The following is a 14,305-nucleotide window of genomic DNA, read 5'->3' on the forward strand; positions in this document are numbered from 1 at the left end:
CGATAATACCCCGTTTCCGTAGCTTCTTCCGAACCAACTGTCTAATTCCGTGCCGTCGTCTACAAGCTTAGGAAAACAATGTGATATCTCTTGCGCCGAAGGTCAAGGAGAACGCTGGACCTGATATGGGACAATTGGTAGATTGGCATTAAAATGGAGAGAGTGAACCAATAATTTTTGACAACAAGCCTAAGAAATGAGTCCAACGGTTTGAAAAGATCAACGTTCAGAGTATTTATACGTCCTAGCGGAACGGCCAGCGCTACCGTAGGTGTTTTGCCCTCGTATGTGCTTGTCTCAATCCGGGCCTTGGCCAACTGCCTTTACGGGCAGCGTGCCTAGGCTTCAGCGTTCATACTCCCCCCTCGAATAAGGAAGCAGAACTGATAACTCCTACACGGTCACTAAGCCAGCAGTCTATTAAGACGATCAACCGCCAAAGCTTCATCCCATTCGAAAACCATCCTACGCAAACGCTCATCTGCCTTGGCTGCGACCAGGTCACTCATTGCCGCCTTCTGTGGCTCCGAAAGTAGATGTAGCCTAGCGCGGTGGTCTTGGTCCTCGTTTGGCCCGAAGTACCGCTCATCCAGGAACTTCCACCAGATGAAGTCGAACGCCCAGCTGCTTCTTACCGCGTAATTGACCATCCAGGTCCGCTCTTCCCAGCTCTTTCTCATGCTCTGGGAAAGCAGCGGAGCGGGCGCGCCACCGTCATTGTCGGGAAGCGATGCAACACCGCTCGTCCCTGCTGCCATCTTCTTCTCTTCGGCTTCTAGCATGCGGAGAAATGTGTGAAACCGGGGCTCGTAAACCTTCATCCACTCACTGTACCCGCCAGGCCAGTATTCTGGCTCGAGCAGGAGCAGCCACCAGGGCGGGTCGAAGGTAAACTCGGCCGGCGCCGCGTAGGCAAACTCCCAGTCTATGACACCGACGACTCGGAGATCCTCGTCTAGGAGGACGTCGGCCGGCCTTAGGCCCTGGAAGAACAGCTTGAAAGAGCGGGCGGACGGTCCCTGATCCGGCCAGAGATTATTCGCATCGACGAGCCTCCGGAACAGCTTGCGCGCAACGTATTTATCGCGGACATCGTCGTCATTTTCCGTCGTGTCGTTGTGCTGGAGCGCGAGCTGGGCCATGTGCATATCTACAAGGGCGCCGTACCATTCTTCCGCCGTACCATAGGTCTGAGACGGGAACACACGCGTTGGCATGTTCGTGTGGATAATCAGCTCATTCATATTCGTCGCGAAGGGCCTCCTCCCAACGGTTATCGAATCGCCCTCGTGTTCTTGGGCAAGAGAGCCGATGCGGGGGAAATTCAGCGAGGACAGCTGTAATAGGATGTTGGCGATCTGGCTATACAGAAACTCCAGTTTCTCTTGTCCGATCCCGGGATCCAAGACAGGGCGCTCGTCAATCGGACGTCTCGGATCCAGCAGCGCTCTGGACATGTTCCGGTGGTGCTCAATGTAGTCCATAATGATGAACGGTCCAAGTCCAGTCGGGTTTTCCGCAGCGGTTCCGTAATGGACGACCCGAGGAACCGGGATAGTGGTGTTCGCGGCGACGTATCGCATCGTTGCTACTTCATCGAGAACCTTCTCGTCGGGAAACGCAACAAGACCTTGAAACAGTCAGTTTGACGACTTGTGTGTTCAGTATGGCCAGTGAACGATACCCTTAATCGGAACTCTCATTATCAACGAGGTTCCATCTTCGAAGTCAAGGCGGTACACGACGTTGTAGCTCCCCCTGATTACGGTGTGCATCAGCGTTGGTTTGACGTCCTTGTATTTCCGTATGAACTCTCCGACCTTGCGACGTGTCTTGCTGGTCCTAGCCGACTCAAACCACGCATCGCTATCCTCTTCGAGCTCCTGCCATACAAGGTCGTCCTTGCGTGCACGGAGATGCCTGGCTTTGCTAGGCATATTGACGACTCAAGGAATCCGAACTGGATAATGCGATGGGAGGTATTACGGCAGGATGTGGATTAAGGGGAGTTTTTCAACCAACCCAACCATGGAAGCGGGGTTACTTTTTCACTGTCTTGATTCCTCAGGCAACAACTTGCTTGAGGGGGCCAAAAGAAGGGATAAACAGAAATGCTGAAAACCAAAGGAAACGGAGCATACAGGCCGGCTTAACTCATCCCCTACCTATACCTCCTGAAGATTCCGTTAGCTTCCAAAACTACCAACCACACCGCCCGCTACACCGACACCATTATCACCACCAGCAAATTAGCTACCTACATGACCACCAACTTGGCTACGCCACCACCAACATGTCAACCTCACGACCACCAACAACAACTGCACGGCTACTAGCAAGTCAGCTGTACGACTGCCAACTTGACTACGCCGCCACCAACACGTTGGCTGCACAGCCACCAAGTCAACTACACCACTACCAACAAGTTAGCTGCATGACCATCAACTTGACTACGCCGCTACCAACACACTAACCGCACGACCGCCACCAACACATTAGCTGCAAGGCTACCAACACGTTAGCCGCAAGGCTTACTAACACGTTAGCTGCAAGGCTACCAACAGGTTAGCTGAAAATGCATTTAGGAGAAAATTCCATAACCCTTATATCACGTAGATGGGTAGAGCTACGTGTGCGGCCGAGGTTGCTCTGCTGTAGGAGCAGGGGAATGTGGATTGAAGAAGTTGTATCGACTGACTAGCTAGCAAGGAAGGAAATGGATAAATACCTATATATACAGTAGGGACCTGCGAGCTCTGTTAGGCAACCGAGCAGCCAGTGAAGAAGTAGAGAGCTAAGTATAGGTGGCTCTCTACGTGACACCTTATTTAAAAAATAAGAATAAAAACCCCCGGGGTAAAGCTCAACATAAACCAGGGTTTTCGTTTAACCCGGTTAGAGGTTGAAGTATTGTACAAGGGACTATTTAGACTCATCTATAACCTGAGTGAAACGAAGAGAATTCGGTCCCACTATTCCGAAGTTTATACACTAATAAGTAATGAAGCATGGGTGCCTTTGTAGATACATGCTGCGCCGATAATCACATAGCCATTTCACCACGAGGCAGTGAAGGAGCTCTGGGAAGGCGGTTCTGTAAATATATGTCTCTGGGTGCCATGGTAGAAGCGGCATCATTTGACTTTGTCACAAGATGTGCGTAGGCATGATGGACAAGGCGCTGTCATGGTGGTAAGTGGAAGAAGATGGCCATCTAATCGGCCATCCGCATCCGGTGATGGGCGGCCCCGGGGACTGATGTAAAGGAGGTGTAGAGTTGTCGAGGCAAGGCCAGCGCGTATAGAAATATATAACGGGGACGGATCCTCAGCAACAATTCCCTCTCTGCCACAACCCCAAGAGCTGTTTGAGTCCAAGTCAAGATTCTCAAGCCAATCCTGAGCGTCGCAACCATTCATCCTGTTTGAACGTGTCAGGAACACAACCTTTCCTCCGGGCGATAAAATTTAGCAATTCAAAGTAAAGTCATTGGATTACTCACCATACAGATGGCCGATTGTTGAGCTTGAACTTGCTAACAGCTGAGCAGGATTTCAGGATGTCGTACAACGATAACCTCAGACTTCCCAACGATGAGGAGCGAAGATTGATGAGAGAGGCGGCGGATGCCGCTAAGAGAGCGCGCGAAGAAGCCCGGAGTCGGCGTGAAGAAGAGAGCTGGAGCAGACGAGCAGCCGAGAACTCACGGAGGCGTGACCAAGAGAGCTTGGGGAGACGAGCAGTGGAGAACCTAATGAGGCGTGATCTAGAGAGCTGGAGGAGACACGCAGTCGAGAACTCACGGAGGCGTGACCAAGAGAGCTTGGGGAGACGAGCAATTGAAAACTCAATGAGGATACGTCAAGAGAATGAATATAAGGACAGCTTCAGCCTCAGGCTTCCTAACGATGAGGAGGAAAGACGGATGATAGAGGCGGCGAAGGCGGCCAAGAGAAGGCGCGAAGAAGCCAGCAGGCGGCGCGAAGACGATAAATATAAGGGCAACTTCTTCTAGCCCTCGAGGAAAGAACAGCAGGAAATAGCCTCTTTTGCCTTAGGGGGTTGCTTAGCGGGGGAACGGTCTTTTTCGGATTTTGCTCTGGTATTACCCTGGGTCGTGTCGGTCTCTTCCTAACGTATGAATCTTGTCGCAGCCAGTTAGCCAGCCAGTTGGTCAGTCAGTCAGTCAGTCAGTCGGTCAGTCAGTCAGTCGGTCGGTCAGTTAGTTAGTTAGTTGGTTAGTTAGTTGGTCATCTTTGGAAATTCTGGGAATGATATCCATGCCACCACCATTCCTAAAAGTGAATGTGAAGAACCGTCGGCTGCTCGTGTGACCGCAAACTGCAAGACAATTCTTCGAGACAAAGGTGGGTGGCACCGACGATGGACTATGCTTCTGGCGTCTGGTTACACGCGTGTGGAGAGAAATAAGGCCTAGTAGAACAGGGCACAGAAAATTTGAGCGCGGGAAATAACGGGCGCGCTGGGAAGTCGTAAATATTACGGGGTAGAGAATCAACCACACCACCTGAATTGGGTTGGGGAAATTCGTAGGTATATCGTTGACCTGGACGTCCGCTATAAACATATTCATCTAGGTGCTTCTTCTTTAAGTCTTGGATGCGCTGGAGCGGCAGCTGACTGATGCTCTGAATTCTTGATCTCGTAGTTTGGACGAGTAGAGTTTCTCTAAAGTTTCTATACAAGGCGACTGACTGCAGGAATCGGAACTTGGGGCTTTTTTTTCTTGGAGGCCAGGTGCGGAGCCGCAAAGAAACATGAAAGTATCAGCTCCGTAATAAGTTTGGACAACACTCTTAAATTCATCGACGGCCTATAGACAAAGGGACACTGCGCCTCGAACAACACCGCTACAGGTCTTGTGGCAATATTCGTCTTGCGAACAGGCATCCCGGTGACGTGTCACATGATTGTTATGTGCCCATCCCGGCTCTTCCGAGTCCTCGGTACCGCATCCGCCTCCGCTTACAGTCCCCCCTGTCTCCCGTGCGTCCTCCCCCCTCGCTCCGTCTCGTCGCCCCAGTTCCACGACCTCTCCACCTCCGCGGCCAGACTTTTCGCTCTCCGCCTCGCCGCGCCCGCCGCCGTGGCCGGGTCCTCGAACCGCACTCGAAACGGGGATCGCCCTCGGTCCTCGAATCTCCCACGGTCCTCGAATCTTCCGCGGTCGTCGAACCGCCCACGGCCCCGGAACCGGCCGCGTCTCGCGGCAGACACGCCGTCGTCCCAGTCGGTGCCGTCGTCGGCGGCGGACTCGGAGACGCGCTCGGTGGTAGTAGTGGTAGTGGTAGTAGTGAAAATGCCGGGGTCGTCCTCGTCGCGCACCTCGAGCTGGAGGGCGCGCGCGTGCAGCTCGGCGGCGTCGCGGTAGGGCAGGTCGGCGAGGGGGGCGGGGCGCTCGGTGGCGCGCAGCCGCGCGAGGGTGCACAGGTGCGAGCCGGCGGGCGCGAGCACGGCGTCGAAGTCGGCCAGCGTCGCGTGCGCCGGCGCCACCGCCACGTAGTGCTCCGGCGGGCCCCCGTACCTGGCCCCGTAGTCGACCACCGGGAAGCTCAGGTCCGGCGTCCGCTGCGCCGGGATGTACACCTGCGCGTACGTGCCGAAGCGGCCGCGCGAGCGCGAGCGCGAGCGCGGCCCCGCCGGCGACCGCTCCCCGCTCCGCGACGTGCTGTACGTCGTGCGCTCGCGCGACCAGTGGCTGCGCCGCGGCGAGGAGAACTCGCTCCGGTAGTGGTAGTCCGGGAACTCGTACCAGCTCATATCTACGCTGGGGCCAGGGTACACGCTCTCCCGAATCGTGAACCGTGTCTGCTCATAGTGGTCTTGCCGGTGAGGTGTTTTCTCTTGTTCTTTCCTCTCGTGGTGTTATCGGGTTTGTGTTGGGTGGTCCGCAAAGCAGCAGGAAGATCTGGGGACGCAGCGTATATTTATATGATGGTGGCCCTTCCATCACAACGTTCATGGTCTCTGGTAGGGAACGGGTATGAGTGGGCGTTCCATTCATTGATGTTACCGTCCATGAATAGGTGTCTATGTAGTCGATTATCGGGGAAACATGTATGTTTGTATTACCTGCGTTGTTGTGAATGCCCGAACTTGGAAGACGAAGCTTAGATGTAAGCAAGTCACTATTATCGACCATTCAGGTACACATCTGAATAGAGAGCTATCGTGACAATATGTAAGTGGCCCATCGCGGAAGCCATGTGGAGCTGGCACCTCTGGAGGATGATTGTCTAAATTGACAATCTCAATCGGCGCGGAAACAACAACTGGGACAATACCACTACCTACGTTCCTACAAGCGTCGAAGAAACAGGAGAGCTTGAACTACAGCTGGAGGCTGCCGGGGCTGTTGACTCTGAGTGGTTCAGAGTAAGAAGAGCAATAATTGACATGGTGATATGGGCGGGTTAGATTCGTGGATACTGGTTCTGCAGATATACCTACGGTAAGTGCCGAGTTGTCACAACAGCAAACCTCGCTCGCTACGAACTCGGACGCGAGTCGGAGGTTCTGCCGGCGGGCCCGGCATGGCATCTGACACCGTTTCCACCCTCTGGTGTTTCTATTAGTTAACTTCGGCCACTATCGTAGGTACCTATTTCTAAGCGACTCAGCTGTGGGATTGTCTCCATCTCGAGGTCCGGGTTCAAAAACGTTCGTGTCGTTACTTGCCAAGAGCCCAAGACATAAAAAGTACCTAACTAGATTCCTTCACCTCGATAAGAGAGCAAAGTCTACATATAGAAATGCACATCCTCGGTATGTGCGAAAGCGTGCAAGTCGATTCCAGAGGTGCACGCTCCGTAGGCTGCCACTAGCGCCAATGCTCTGTGGCGCTGTACCTCGGGGGATGCCGAAACCGCCTGTGGCTGGAGCGGCAGAACCATGAACGTGGCCCAAAGGCGACGCCGTCCTTTTTTAGTCGCGCCGGGGCCATTTGAGTATCGATCCCGAGTCGTCGAAGGTACTCGAGTTACTACGAGGTAGTGCTACCAGAGGAGGTATGTACATAGCAGTAACCAGGCCAAGTGTAATATCAGTAGTCCGTTCGTTTCCTCAGCCGTGATTACATAAGGCAGGCAGGTACTTCGAGACAGCTACGTAAGTTGCCGAAAAGACCACCTTACTCCAAGTATTAGCCCGGCCACCGGTCGCCCGCAAAAAATTGCACCCAGAGGCCTATTCCCAATCCATCTCGCACCTTTCCCTCAGTCCAACGAACTGGCCTGCATCCTTCCCCGAGTTTCCCATCCTTAACCCCCAACAGCCTGCCTGCGAAGCGCAACACCAAGGACTCTCCTCTGCTCGTCCCACGCACGCCTAGCGGCCGCTTTCCTTCGTCGTCACCCCTCTCGTCTCCCCCTCGTCTCCTCCTCGTGGCCTTTTCGTGATCGCAAAGATGGCTGCGCTGAGTCCCCAGGTGTAAGTTTCCTCCTCGCCTTCTCGGTCGGCACGTGTGCGCGCGAGCCAGCGGCTAACCGGGGGACGCTCACGCGACAGCACCAACATCATCATCATTCTCGGAATGATGCAGGTGTCCAAGCGAATCCCCTTCGACGATCCCGACGTGCTCAACATTGTCCGCGCCGTGTACGTGACCAGCAACGTCATCATCGTCGGCATCTACCTCTACGTCCAGCTGCAGGTCAACAAGAAGAAGGGTACGTGGTGTCCGCCCGTCCGAGCGCGCGCAGGCGTTGGCACTAACCTAGCACGTCGCGTCCGCAGACCTGACTACGCTCAAGTACGTCGAGCCGGCGCCGATGGGCTCCTCGGAGGAGGGCAAGCTCGTGACCACGACCGTCCAGGCGTACGACTCGCAGCAGCTCAAGAGCTCGTTCCGATCGCAGCTGATGGGCGTCGCCATGATGGCCTTCATGCATCTGTACCTGAAGTACACGAACCCGCTGCTGATCCAGTCCATCATCCCCCTCAAGGGCGCGCTCGAGTCCAACCTGGTCAAGATCCACCTCTACGGCCAGCCGGCGAGCGGAGACCTGAAGCGCCCTTTCAAGCAGCCGGCCGGGCTCACGAGCGGCCTCCAGAGCGGGCCCGCCCAGAGCGACAAGAAGGCTGTCGAGGCGGCCGAGCGTGCCGGCCGCGGCGGCGCGAAGGACGAGTAGACGCGCAGCCTACCAGAGGTTGTAGACATGAATGGAAAATTTTGGAGGAGTTCGGGTTATGCATGAGGCTGGCAATGCAGACTTGTAATATTGCTGTTTATCTATCGTCACTACGGCTTGAGTTATGCAGATGTTGGTATACATGAAAGATGAGCATACAAGACATGCATCTCCTCTCGTCCCTCTGTGACTACAGTGCCACCAAGCAGGTCCATTATCGCGCATACCTACCTGACAGGCACCCCCAATAGAGCCATATCCCCGATGGCGCACGCCATAGTTACCTGTGCATCCCCGTTCCCATGCTAGCCGATGCCGGGTTAAGGCTCGAGTTGGCATAACGGGGCTCGTGTCTTCTGTTGGTGGGCGAATGTGGCGTAAAAGTAGTCCGATCCGCGACGAGGCACGCGTACGGAGTCGTATAGATACCTACATTCCCATTCATTTTCTCCCGAAAGTTGTTGCAGGCTGGGCTCGCTGATTCTGGAGAATTTCATCACCGCCAAGTCGACTCCGGAGGAACCGCCCAAACCTAGCTGTCATAGGGCATCCCACCGGCCAAGGCAGACGGGATTCACGAGACACATTCATTCAGCAATTCATAAAGTGTAACTAGGTAGCCCGCCCGGAATTGGAACTTTTGGAGCACATATCTGTGCTCATTTCCACCGTTTCATAACCGTTCCGTTTCAGGCCTCATGCTTACGGTTATCGCGTGGAGCGCGGCCGCGGTCGGCAATCGCGGCTTTCGCTGCGCGCGCTCCCGCTACCTCGCGAATCTCAATTGGTGATGCTATTGAACTCTGGACACCCATTGCTGCCCGTTTTCTCGACCCCAACGTGAAGCGAACCCCGCCAACCCCGCGAACGAACGAACATGCCACTATCTCCAGAAGCATGCGAGTAACTCGTACAAGCTTCCAGAATGGCGTCCTCCACGGCCTCCCGGCACCTTACATCCCTTCGAGGAGCGCTGCTAAAAGGCTAAAGAGCAGCAGTTTCTCAACCAGGAGCCCATGTTAGGCAGGCCTCAATACGCCTGCAGCAATTTTCGGCGGCCTTTGCTGAGACAGTGTTATCCCCCGGCCGGGATCGATTGGAGAATTAGACTCGGTCACGGACGAGACGGAGTCGTCTATGAAGTTAAAATCGGCGGCCGTATCTTCGCCCTCAAAGTAGTAAGTTTCCTTTTCGCCAGTGTGGCTGGGTGCGACCTACTAACTATCGCTCTCCTATCCTAGTTCTGGGATAATAAACCGCCAGACGGCTTACTTGCTTGGGCTATCCAGATAGAATGTAATGTCACAATGCCGCGCTCCTGCAAATGATCCAATCCACTATCGAGGACTCCACCGAGCCTATATACCTTAACCCGGAACCGAAAACGTTCCAAGACGCTCTCGCGAATCTCCACGCCTTCTCCGACGAAGGACGCCGCAAGCAAAGGTTTCGAGACACGCCTGGCGCCATTCCCTATTCCTCCGCGCCGCGACTCCGGCAATGCTTCGGCTGGACGAAGGTCAGCGGCAAAGAGCTGTACGCTCTGCGTCGAGAGATGTGGCCCCCGCGAGCGGTTCTAGGTGGCCTCGTGCGTGAAATACGGCCGAGCGAAGAATACTACGCCATTGTGTACGAGTTGATCCCCCAAGACCAGCCTGCTATGGATGTGCATGTCACGCAGTCGCAGCTGGACTTCTTTTGGCTAGTTGGGTTTTGCTTCGTACCAATGCGGCTTGAGAATTGGGCAGGGCCCGGCATGTTGTTGGATATGGCGGATATCATATGCCCCTGGCATGCCGGATGGTTCAAGGCGCTTTATAGACGGTTTGTGGTAACTAACCTGTCTTCAGACTGAGAAAGGGAGTTTGCGGTTGGTCCTCCGTTCGCAGTTTAGGTATCTGGTTTACGTCCCGAGCGCTGAAATCCGGCCCATCGGGGCGTGGCCGCCCGTGGAGCTTGCTGGCCCCATTTCTAGAGCTTGGGATGGGTTCAATTTTAGACCCCCCAGAGTGGTTGGAGGGTCCAGAATGCGCTATAAGGGGCCGCCTGTAGCCCTAGATCTAGCCCTGTCCGGGGAGCCGAAAACTGACCCTAGTGACTGGTATGCCCTCGTATTAGACCCAGTATCAGCTTCGAGATTGCTTAGCGGCGGGCTTTGCTCAAAATCGTGTCCTCAAAACCCGCGGAAACTTCCTTCATAGCCACCTTCTTACCCTTTAAGCTAGAGGCCGTCACAGCTTGATAATCGTAAGAGCTGAAAGAGAAATGAAGCAAAGCTGGGTTTAATTAGGTAAAGATTTATTTACTGCCCGATCTACCTAATTGAATAAAGGCACCTTCTTACTTGCCCTACCCCCGGAGTGTATTCATCTTAAAATCTGTTTTTCTCCTTAAGTAGGTACCATATACGCGACTACACGCGCCTGTTCTGGCTCAGGGAGAAAGGAAGACGAACTTCCGACGTCACCGAGAGGCAGATCCAGGGAACCCAATAAAACACTGGCATTTCTCTGCTCACCCCCCCCCCCCTCCCAAAAGCCCGTCCGCTCACCTTAACTCTGATACCATCCTCAACGCAGACCACCTCATACCTACACCTTCAATACTGACCCGACCTGCCCGTTAACCCAACCAAATCCCACACCCAAGGACGCGCAAGCAGCATCCGATCACTCCTCTCCGCGGCCCAGTGAAGGATGGTGCGCCCTATCACGCCGCCACCACAAGCCCCAACCGCGGGCCCCTCCCAACCCGCCGCCTCTCCTCCCACTCCCGAACTCACGCGGCGCATCGTAAGTCGAGCACTCTGGACGCGAGAGAACTTCTCCGTAACGGGCAGTCGTGTCGGAGCTGTCGTCTAACGGGATTGGATTCTACGCAACAGGAAGAGAACCGTCTCCGAGCCAAAGCCCTTCGCGAACAACATGAGGCCGCCGCCCGCGCAGCAGGCATACCTGCCGTCTCCAAGACGCCCTCGGGCTTCGTCGCCACCGATGAAATACGCATCCCGAACACACGCAAGCGCGCCTACGATGCCATCTCCACCGCCGTTCGAGTTCGTGAGACTCCCTCCACCAGCCGCGACGGCCGCGCGAACGGAGCCCCGCCGGTCAAGGGTGGTGCCACCGGTACTGGCACGCAGCCGCCGACGGGCAAAGACGAGGGCGCTATCCGGCCGGCGAGGAATTTCGCCAAGTACGTCGACTACGACTTCGGCAAGATGACCGACACGAAGGGCGGGTTCTTGAGCACCGAAGACGACCCCTGGAATAAAGCCATGTCAGGGTCCGTCGCATCAGGGAGCAAGGGTAGCGGACCAGGCGGCGAGGGCGTGGAGGAGAAGCCCAAAGGGATGACAGCCCAAGAATGGGAGCGATTGCAGCTGCTGCGGCAACTCCAGCGGCAGAAGGCCGGGCCGTTCGAGCCGGGTTTGAGCGTGCTGCAGGACAAAAAGGAGCGGAAGAAGTGCCGCGAATGCCGCAGCCTAGAGATCGACTTCGTTTGGGAGGAGGTATTCGGCTGCGCCGTCTGCGGTCAATGCAAAGAAAAGTTCCCCGAGAAGTACAGTCTCCTAACCAAGACGGAGTGTAAGGATGACTACCTCCTGACCGATCGTGAGCCCCCCTCCCATTTCCTATCCCCTACTCCACCCACCCGTTGAGCGCTGCCCACTCCGGGGGCTGTCACTTGACGAATCTCCCCCCCGGAGACAAAACGACTAACAAACACGGCGCAGCGGAGCTGAGAGACGAGGAGCTGCTGCCGCACCTGTCAAAACCCAACCCGCACAAATCGCACTGGCACGACATGATGCTCTTCCTGCGGTACCAGGTCGAGGAGTACGCGTTCGGCGAGAAATGGGGCTCGGCGGAGGCGCTGGACGCCGAGTTTGAGCGCCGCGAGGCGGAGAAGAAGAAGCGGAAGGAGGCCAAGTTCAAGGAGAAGCTGCTCGACCTCAAGAGGCGGACGAGGACGGACGCGTACCGGCGGCAGCACGGGAGGCTCGGCGGCGGCGCGGGGTCGGGGCCGGCGTCGTCGTCGAGTAAGAAGGCCAAATTCGGCGACGCCATCCCGAGCAACGGAAAGCACGTCCATGAGTGGGGGCGGCCCGTCGAGAACGAGGACGGCGCGACGGTGAAGACGTGCACGGCTTGCGGCATGGAGGTCGAGGAGCTGGAGTTTTGAGGCGTCATGGATAGATATATATACTTATTACCTACCATTTGCCCGACAATGATACCCGCTGAGCATTTCTCTACGCGCTACCTGTCGGAGAAGTGTGACCTTGGTTGCGTCAAGGGTATCGTGGATGTAACGAACGCCGTGAATTCGTTGTGTGGCAGTTCCGAACATGGTTGGTACTATGGTTGCCACACTAATCAGCCGAGCCTTACTATCAAATTGTTGGTCCATCGGATAATAGTGCCTTGGCTTTATATTTCTTATAGTGACAACTTATACAGCTATAGAAACTTATAGGAGGCAACTGTTACGGAGTACGGCAAGCAAAACACATGATGTCATCTTTAGAGGACCCATTTATACCTACCAGAGGCATTCATCTTTCAAACTCATTAGGTATTATTATCACCCATGATAAGCTGATGATTTTGTTGGTGCCTCTTTAGGCATCATATTTTCCTACTGTCATAATCTGGGTGGTTTACATCGCCGACCCCCTATTCGAGCGTTATCTCGTCCACGTTCCGTCTTTCCTCTATACGGTTATCGTCCATAGCTAGGGAAAAGGCTACAAACACAATAGGAAGTCTAGACTAGATGTAACGCCGCTCAATTATTTTATCACACCTCGTGTCTCTTAGGGTTAAGCTCATTTTAGATTGTCCATTCTCTCGCTAACTCGGCGACGACGAGGCTCTAGACATCCATACGGACGTTCCATTTATATGGCTACCTTCGCCCCCCGGGGCATCGGCCAACTTCGCGCTTGAATCTTCGTCGCGTCGCGAGTCTCCGCCGTCGATCAATTTGTCAGCCACATACCTATTTCCCCCAACTTCTGCAAGCATTCCCGTGGCTGCTCACGAGATGCGTCCTTAGTAACGCCCCTGCTGCGCAGAAAACTTTACTGGGCTTCGGGTATCACATACTATAGATTGCCCGGGTAGACTCGGCTGAGGCCGAAGGCGCGAGTATGCGTGCGGGAGAGGGATATGCAGTAGTACCTATCTGTGATGACGACCCGTGGAGGCCGGTGAAGATGAACATAAAAGTGCTTGGGTGGTACTAGGGGGTTAGAATGATCATATACGGGATTCTCCATTGGCCGCGAAGTTATGCCAGACCTGTTGTTCAGCTCGTATTAATACGTCCCGGATCTTGCCCTGCTAGAACGGCGGAAGGCTCGCCGCCTTGACAGACGCTCAACCAGTGCGAAACTGGAAGACAAGCACAAAGACACACTATGCTGCCGCCGCTTTAGCCTCCCTAACGAGTGTGCTTGGGTGTGGTTTGATCTGCCTGCCGGACCGGTTGTCGGCACTCCTAATCTTCCTCTTCCGGCCTCTCCTCCGAGCTATCTTCTGAATTGTCCCGAGCCGCCCTCCGAGCTCTCTTCGCCCAGGCTCGCCGGCTCGTATAGGTAGGATTCCAATGTGACCGTATCCTCGATGCAGACGAGCGTCGTAATGAAATGAAAGTAGAGAAGGGCGAGACTGGACGCCTCTCGTTAAGGAACGTTATCAGTTCCTTTCCATCGAGCTCCTTGGCAGTAATACTTCCTAAGCGTAAGGGTGTTGTCGCGAGAAAACATAGACGCCTACATCTCTGTCGCAGGCTATTACGATGCCAACTGAAGACTCGCCTGGGGGTCTGGCTCTACCTGCTCCTCTTCTGGCGCCACGTGGACGGGAGCGGAAACAGATCAATTCTCGGTAGAGATGGGGATGGGAGAGGCGGCAGATGAGTTTTGCGATGCGCCGTCCCTGCCGGACCTTGAAAGGGCGAACTGTTTTGCAATTCCACAGTCAGCCAGCAAAACATAAGCCGCCGTCTACAATCTTACCGCCGAAAACGACCGCGTCGACTTCGCAAAGGCCTCAGCCGCAGCCGAATTCTTCTGTATTATACCTATATATCTCTACGTGCAGTAGAACCCAATACCGCCACCGATACACTGCCACAAGCGCTCCATG

At 54.9% G+C, this 14,305-nt stretch overlaps 5 protein-coding genes across 5 annotated transcripts; 4 read left to right on the forward strand and 1 right to left on the reverse strand.

The window, feature by feature from the left end:
• Positions 1–2: 2 nt before the first annotated feature.
• Positions 3–1,705, reverse strand: GGS23DRAFT_581203 (phosphotransferase family protein). The gene has a single exon (XM_051517171.1). The coding sequence runs from the start codon at positions 1,581–1,583 to the stop codon at positions 405–407; it is 1,179 nt and encodes a 392-aa protein (XP_051369094.1). The 5' UTR covers positions 1,584–1,705; the 3' UTR covers positions 3–404.
• A 3,010-nt stretch (positions 1,706–4,715) lies between these two features.
• GGS23DRAFT_581207 (uncharacterized protein) lies at positions 4,716–5,470 on the forward strand. The gene has a single exon (XM_051517172.1). It carries the CDS (start codon positions 4,928–4,930, stop codon positions 5,390–5,392), a length of 465 nt encoding a protein of 154 aa, XP_051369095.1. The 5' UTR covers positions 4,716–4,927; the 3' UTR covers positions 5,393–5,470.
• Positions 5,471–6,781: 1,311 nt separating this feature from the next.
• Positions 6,782–8,565, forward strand: GGS23DRAFT_581210 (inorganic phosphate transport PHO88). The gene is made up of 3 exons (XM_051517173.1): positions 6,782–7,449; positions 7,528–7,688; positions 7,756–8,565. The coding sequence occupies exons 1-3, from the start codon at positions 7,427–7,429 to the stop codon at positions 8,148–8,150; spliced, it is 579 nt and encodes a 192-aa protein (XP_051369096.1). The 5' UTR covers positions 6,782–7,426; the 3' UTR covers positions 8,151–8,565.
• Positions 8,566–9,166: 601 nt separating this feature from the next.
• GGS23DRAFT_613950 (uncharacterized protein) lies at positions 9,167–10,506 on the forward strand (the record flags this gene model as incomplete). The annotated part of the gene is made up of 3 exons (XM_051520604.1): positions 9,167–9,328; positions 9,392–9,451; positions 9,496–10,506. 3 exons carry the CDS (start codon positions 9,167–9,169, stop codon positions 10,003–10,005), a joined length of 732 nt encoding a protein of 243 aa, XP_051369097.1. The 3' UTR covers positions 10,006–10,506.
• A 182-nt stretch (positions 10,507–10,688) lies between these two features.
• GGS23DRAFT_581216 (DNA repair protein) lies at positions 10,689–12,680 on the forward strand. The gene is made up of 3 exons (XM_051517174.1): positions 10,689–10,942; positions 11,035–11,764; positions 11,887–12,680. The coding sequence occupies exons 1-3, from the start codon at positions 10,847–10,849 to the stop codon at positions 12,333–12,335; spliced, it is 1,275 nt and encodes a 424-aa protein (XP_051369098.1). The 5' UTR covers positions 10,689–10,846; the 3' UTR covers positions 12,336–12,680.
• Positions 12,681–14,305: the final 1,625 nt, after the last annotated feature.

Source organism: Durotheca rogersii, assembly GCF_024521655.1.
Source record: "Durotheca rogersii strain YMJ 92031201 chromosome Unknown GGS23scaffold_24, whole genome shotgun sequence".
Lineage (NCBI taxonomy): Eukaryota > Fungi > Ascomycota > Sordariomycetes > Xylariales > Xylariaceae > Durotheca > Durotheca rogersii.

Excerpts from the sequence above, each read along its gene's own strand:
- GGS23DRAFT_581203 (XM_051517171.1), bottom strand. The coding sequence starts at position 1,583 with ATGCGATACGTCGCCGCGAACACCACTATCCCGGTTCCTCGGGTCGTC.
- GGS23DRAFT_581207 (XM_051517172.1), top strand. The coding sequence starts at position 4,928 with ATGATTGTTATGTGCCCATCCCGGCTCTTCCGAGTCCTCGGTACCGCA.
- GGS23DRAFT_581210 (XM_051517173.1), top strand. The coding sequence starts at position 7,427 with ATGGCTGCGCTGAGTCCCCAGGT. Across the intron at positions 7,450-7,527 it reads GCTGCGCTGAGTCCCCAGGT|CACCAACATCATCATCATTC; the intron begins GTAAGTTTCCTC and ends CTCACGCGACAG. Across the intron at positions 7,689-7,755 it reads GCAGGTCAACAAGAAGAAGG|ACCTGACTACGCTCAAGTAC; the intron begins GTACGTGGTGTC and ends TCGCGTCCGCAG.
- GGS23DRAFT_581216 (XM_051517174.1), top strand. The coding sequence starts at position 10,847 with ATGGTGCGCCCTATCACGCCGCCACCACAAGCCCCAACCGCGGGCCCC. Across the intron at positions 10,943-11,034 it reads CCGAACTCACGCGGCGCATC|GAAGAGAACCGTCTCCGAGC; the intron begins GTAAGTCGAGCA and ends TCTACGCAACAG. Across the intron at positions 11,765-11,886 it reads TGACTACCTCCTGACCGATC|CGGAGCTGAGAGACGAGGAG; the intron begins GTGAGCCCCCCT and ends AACACGGCGCAG.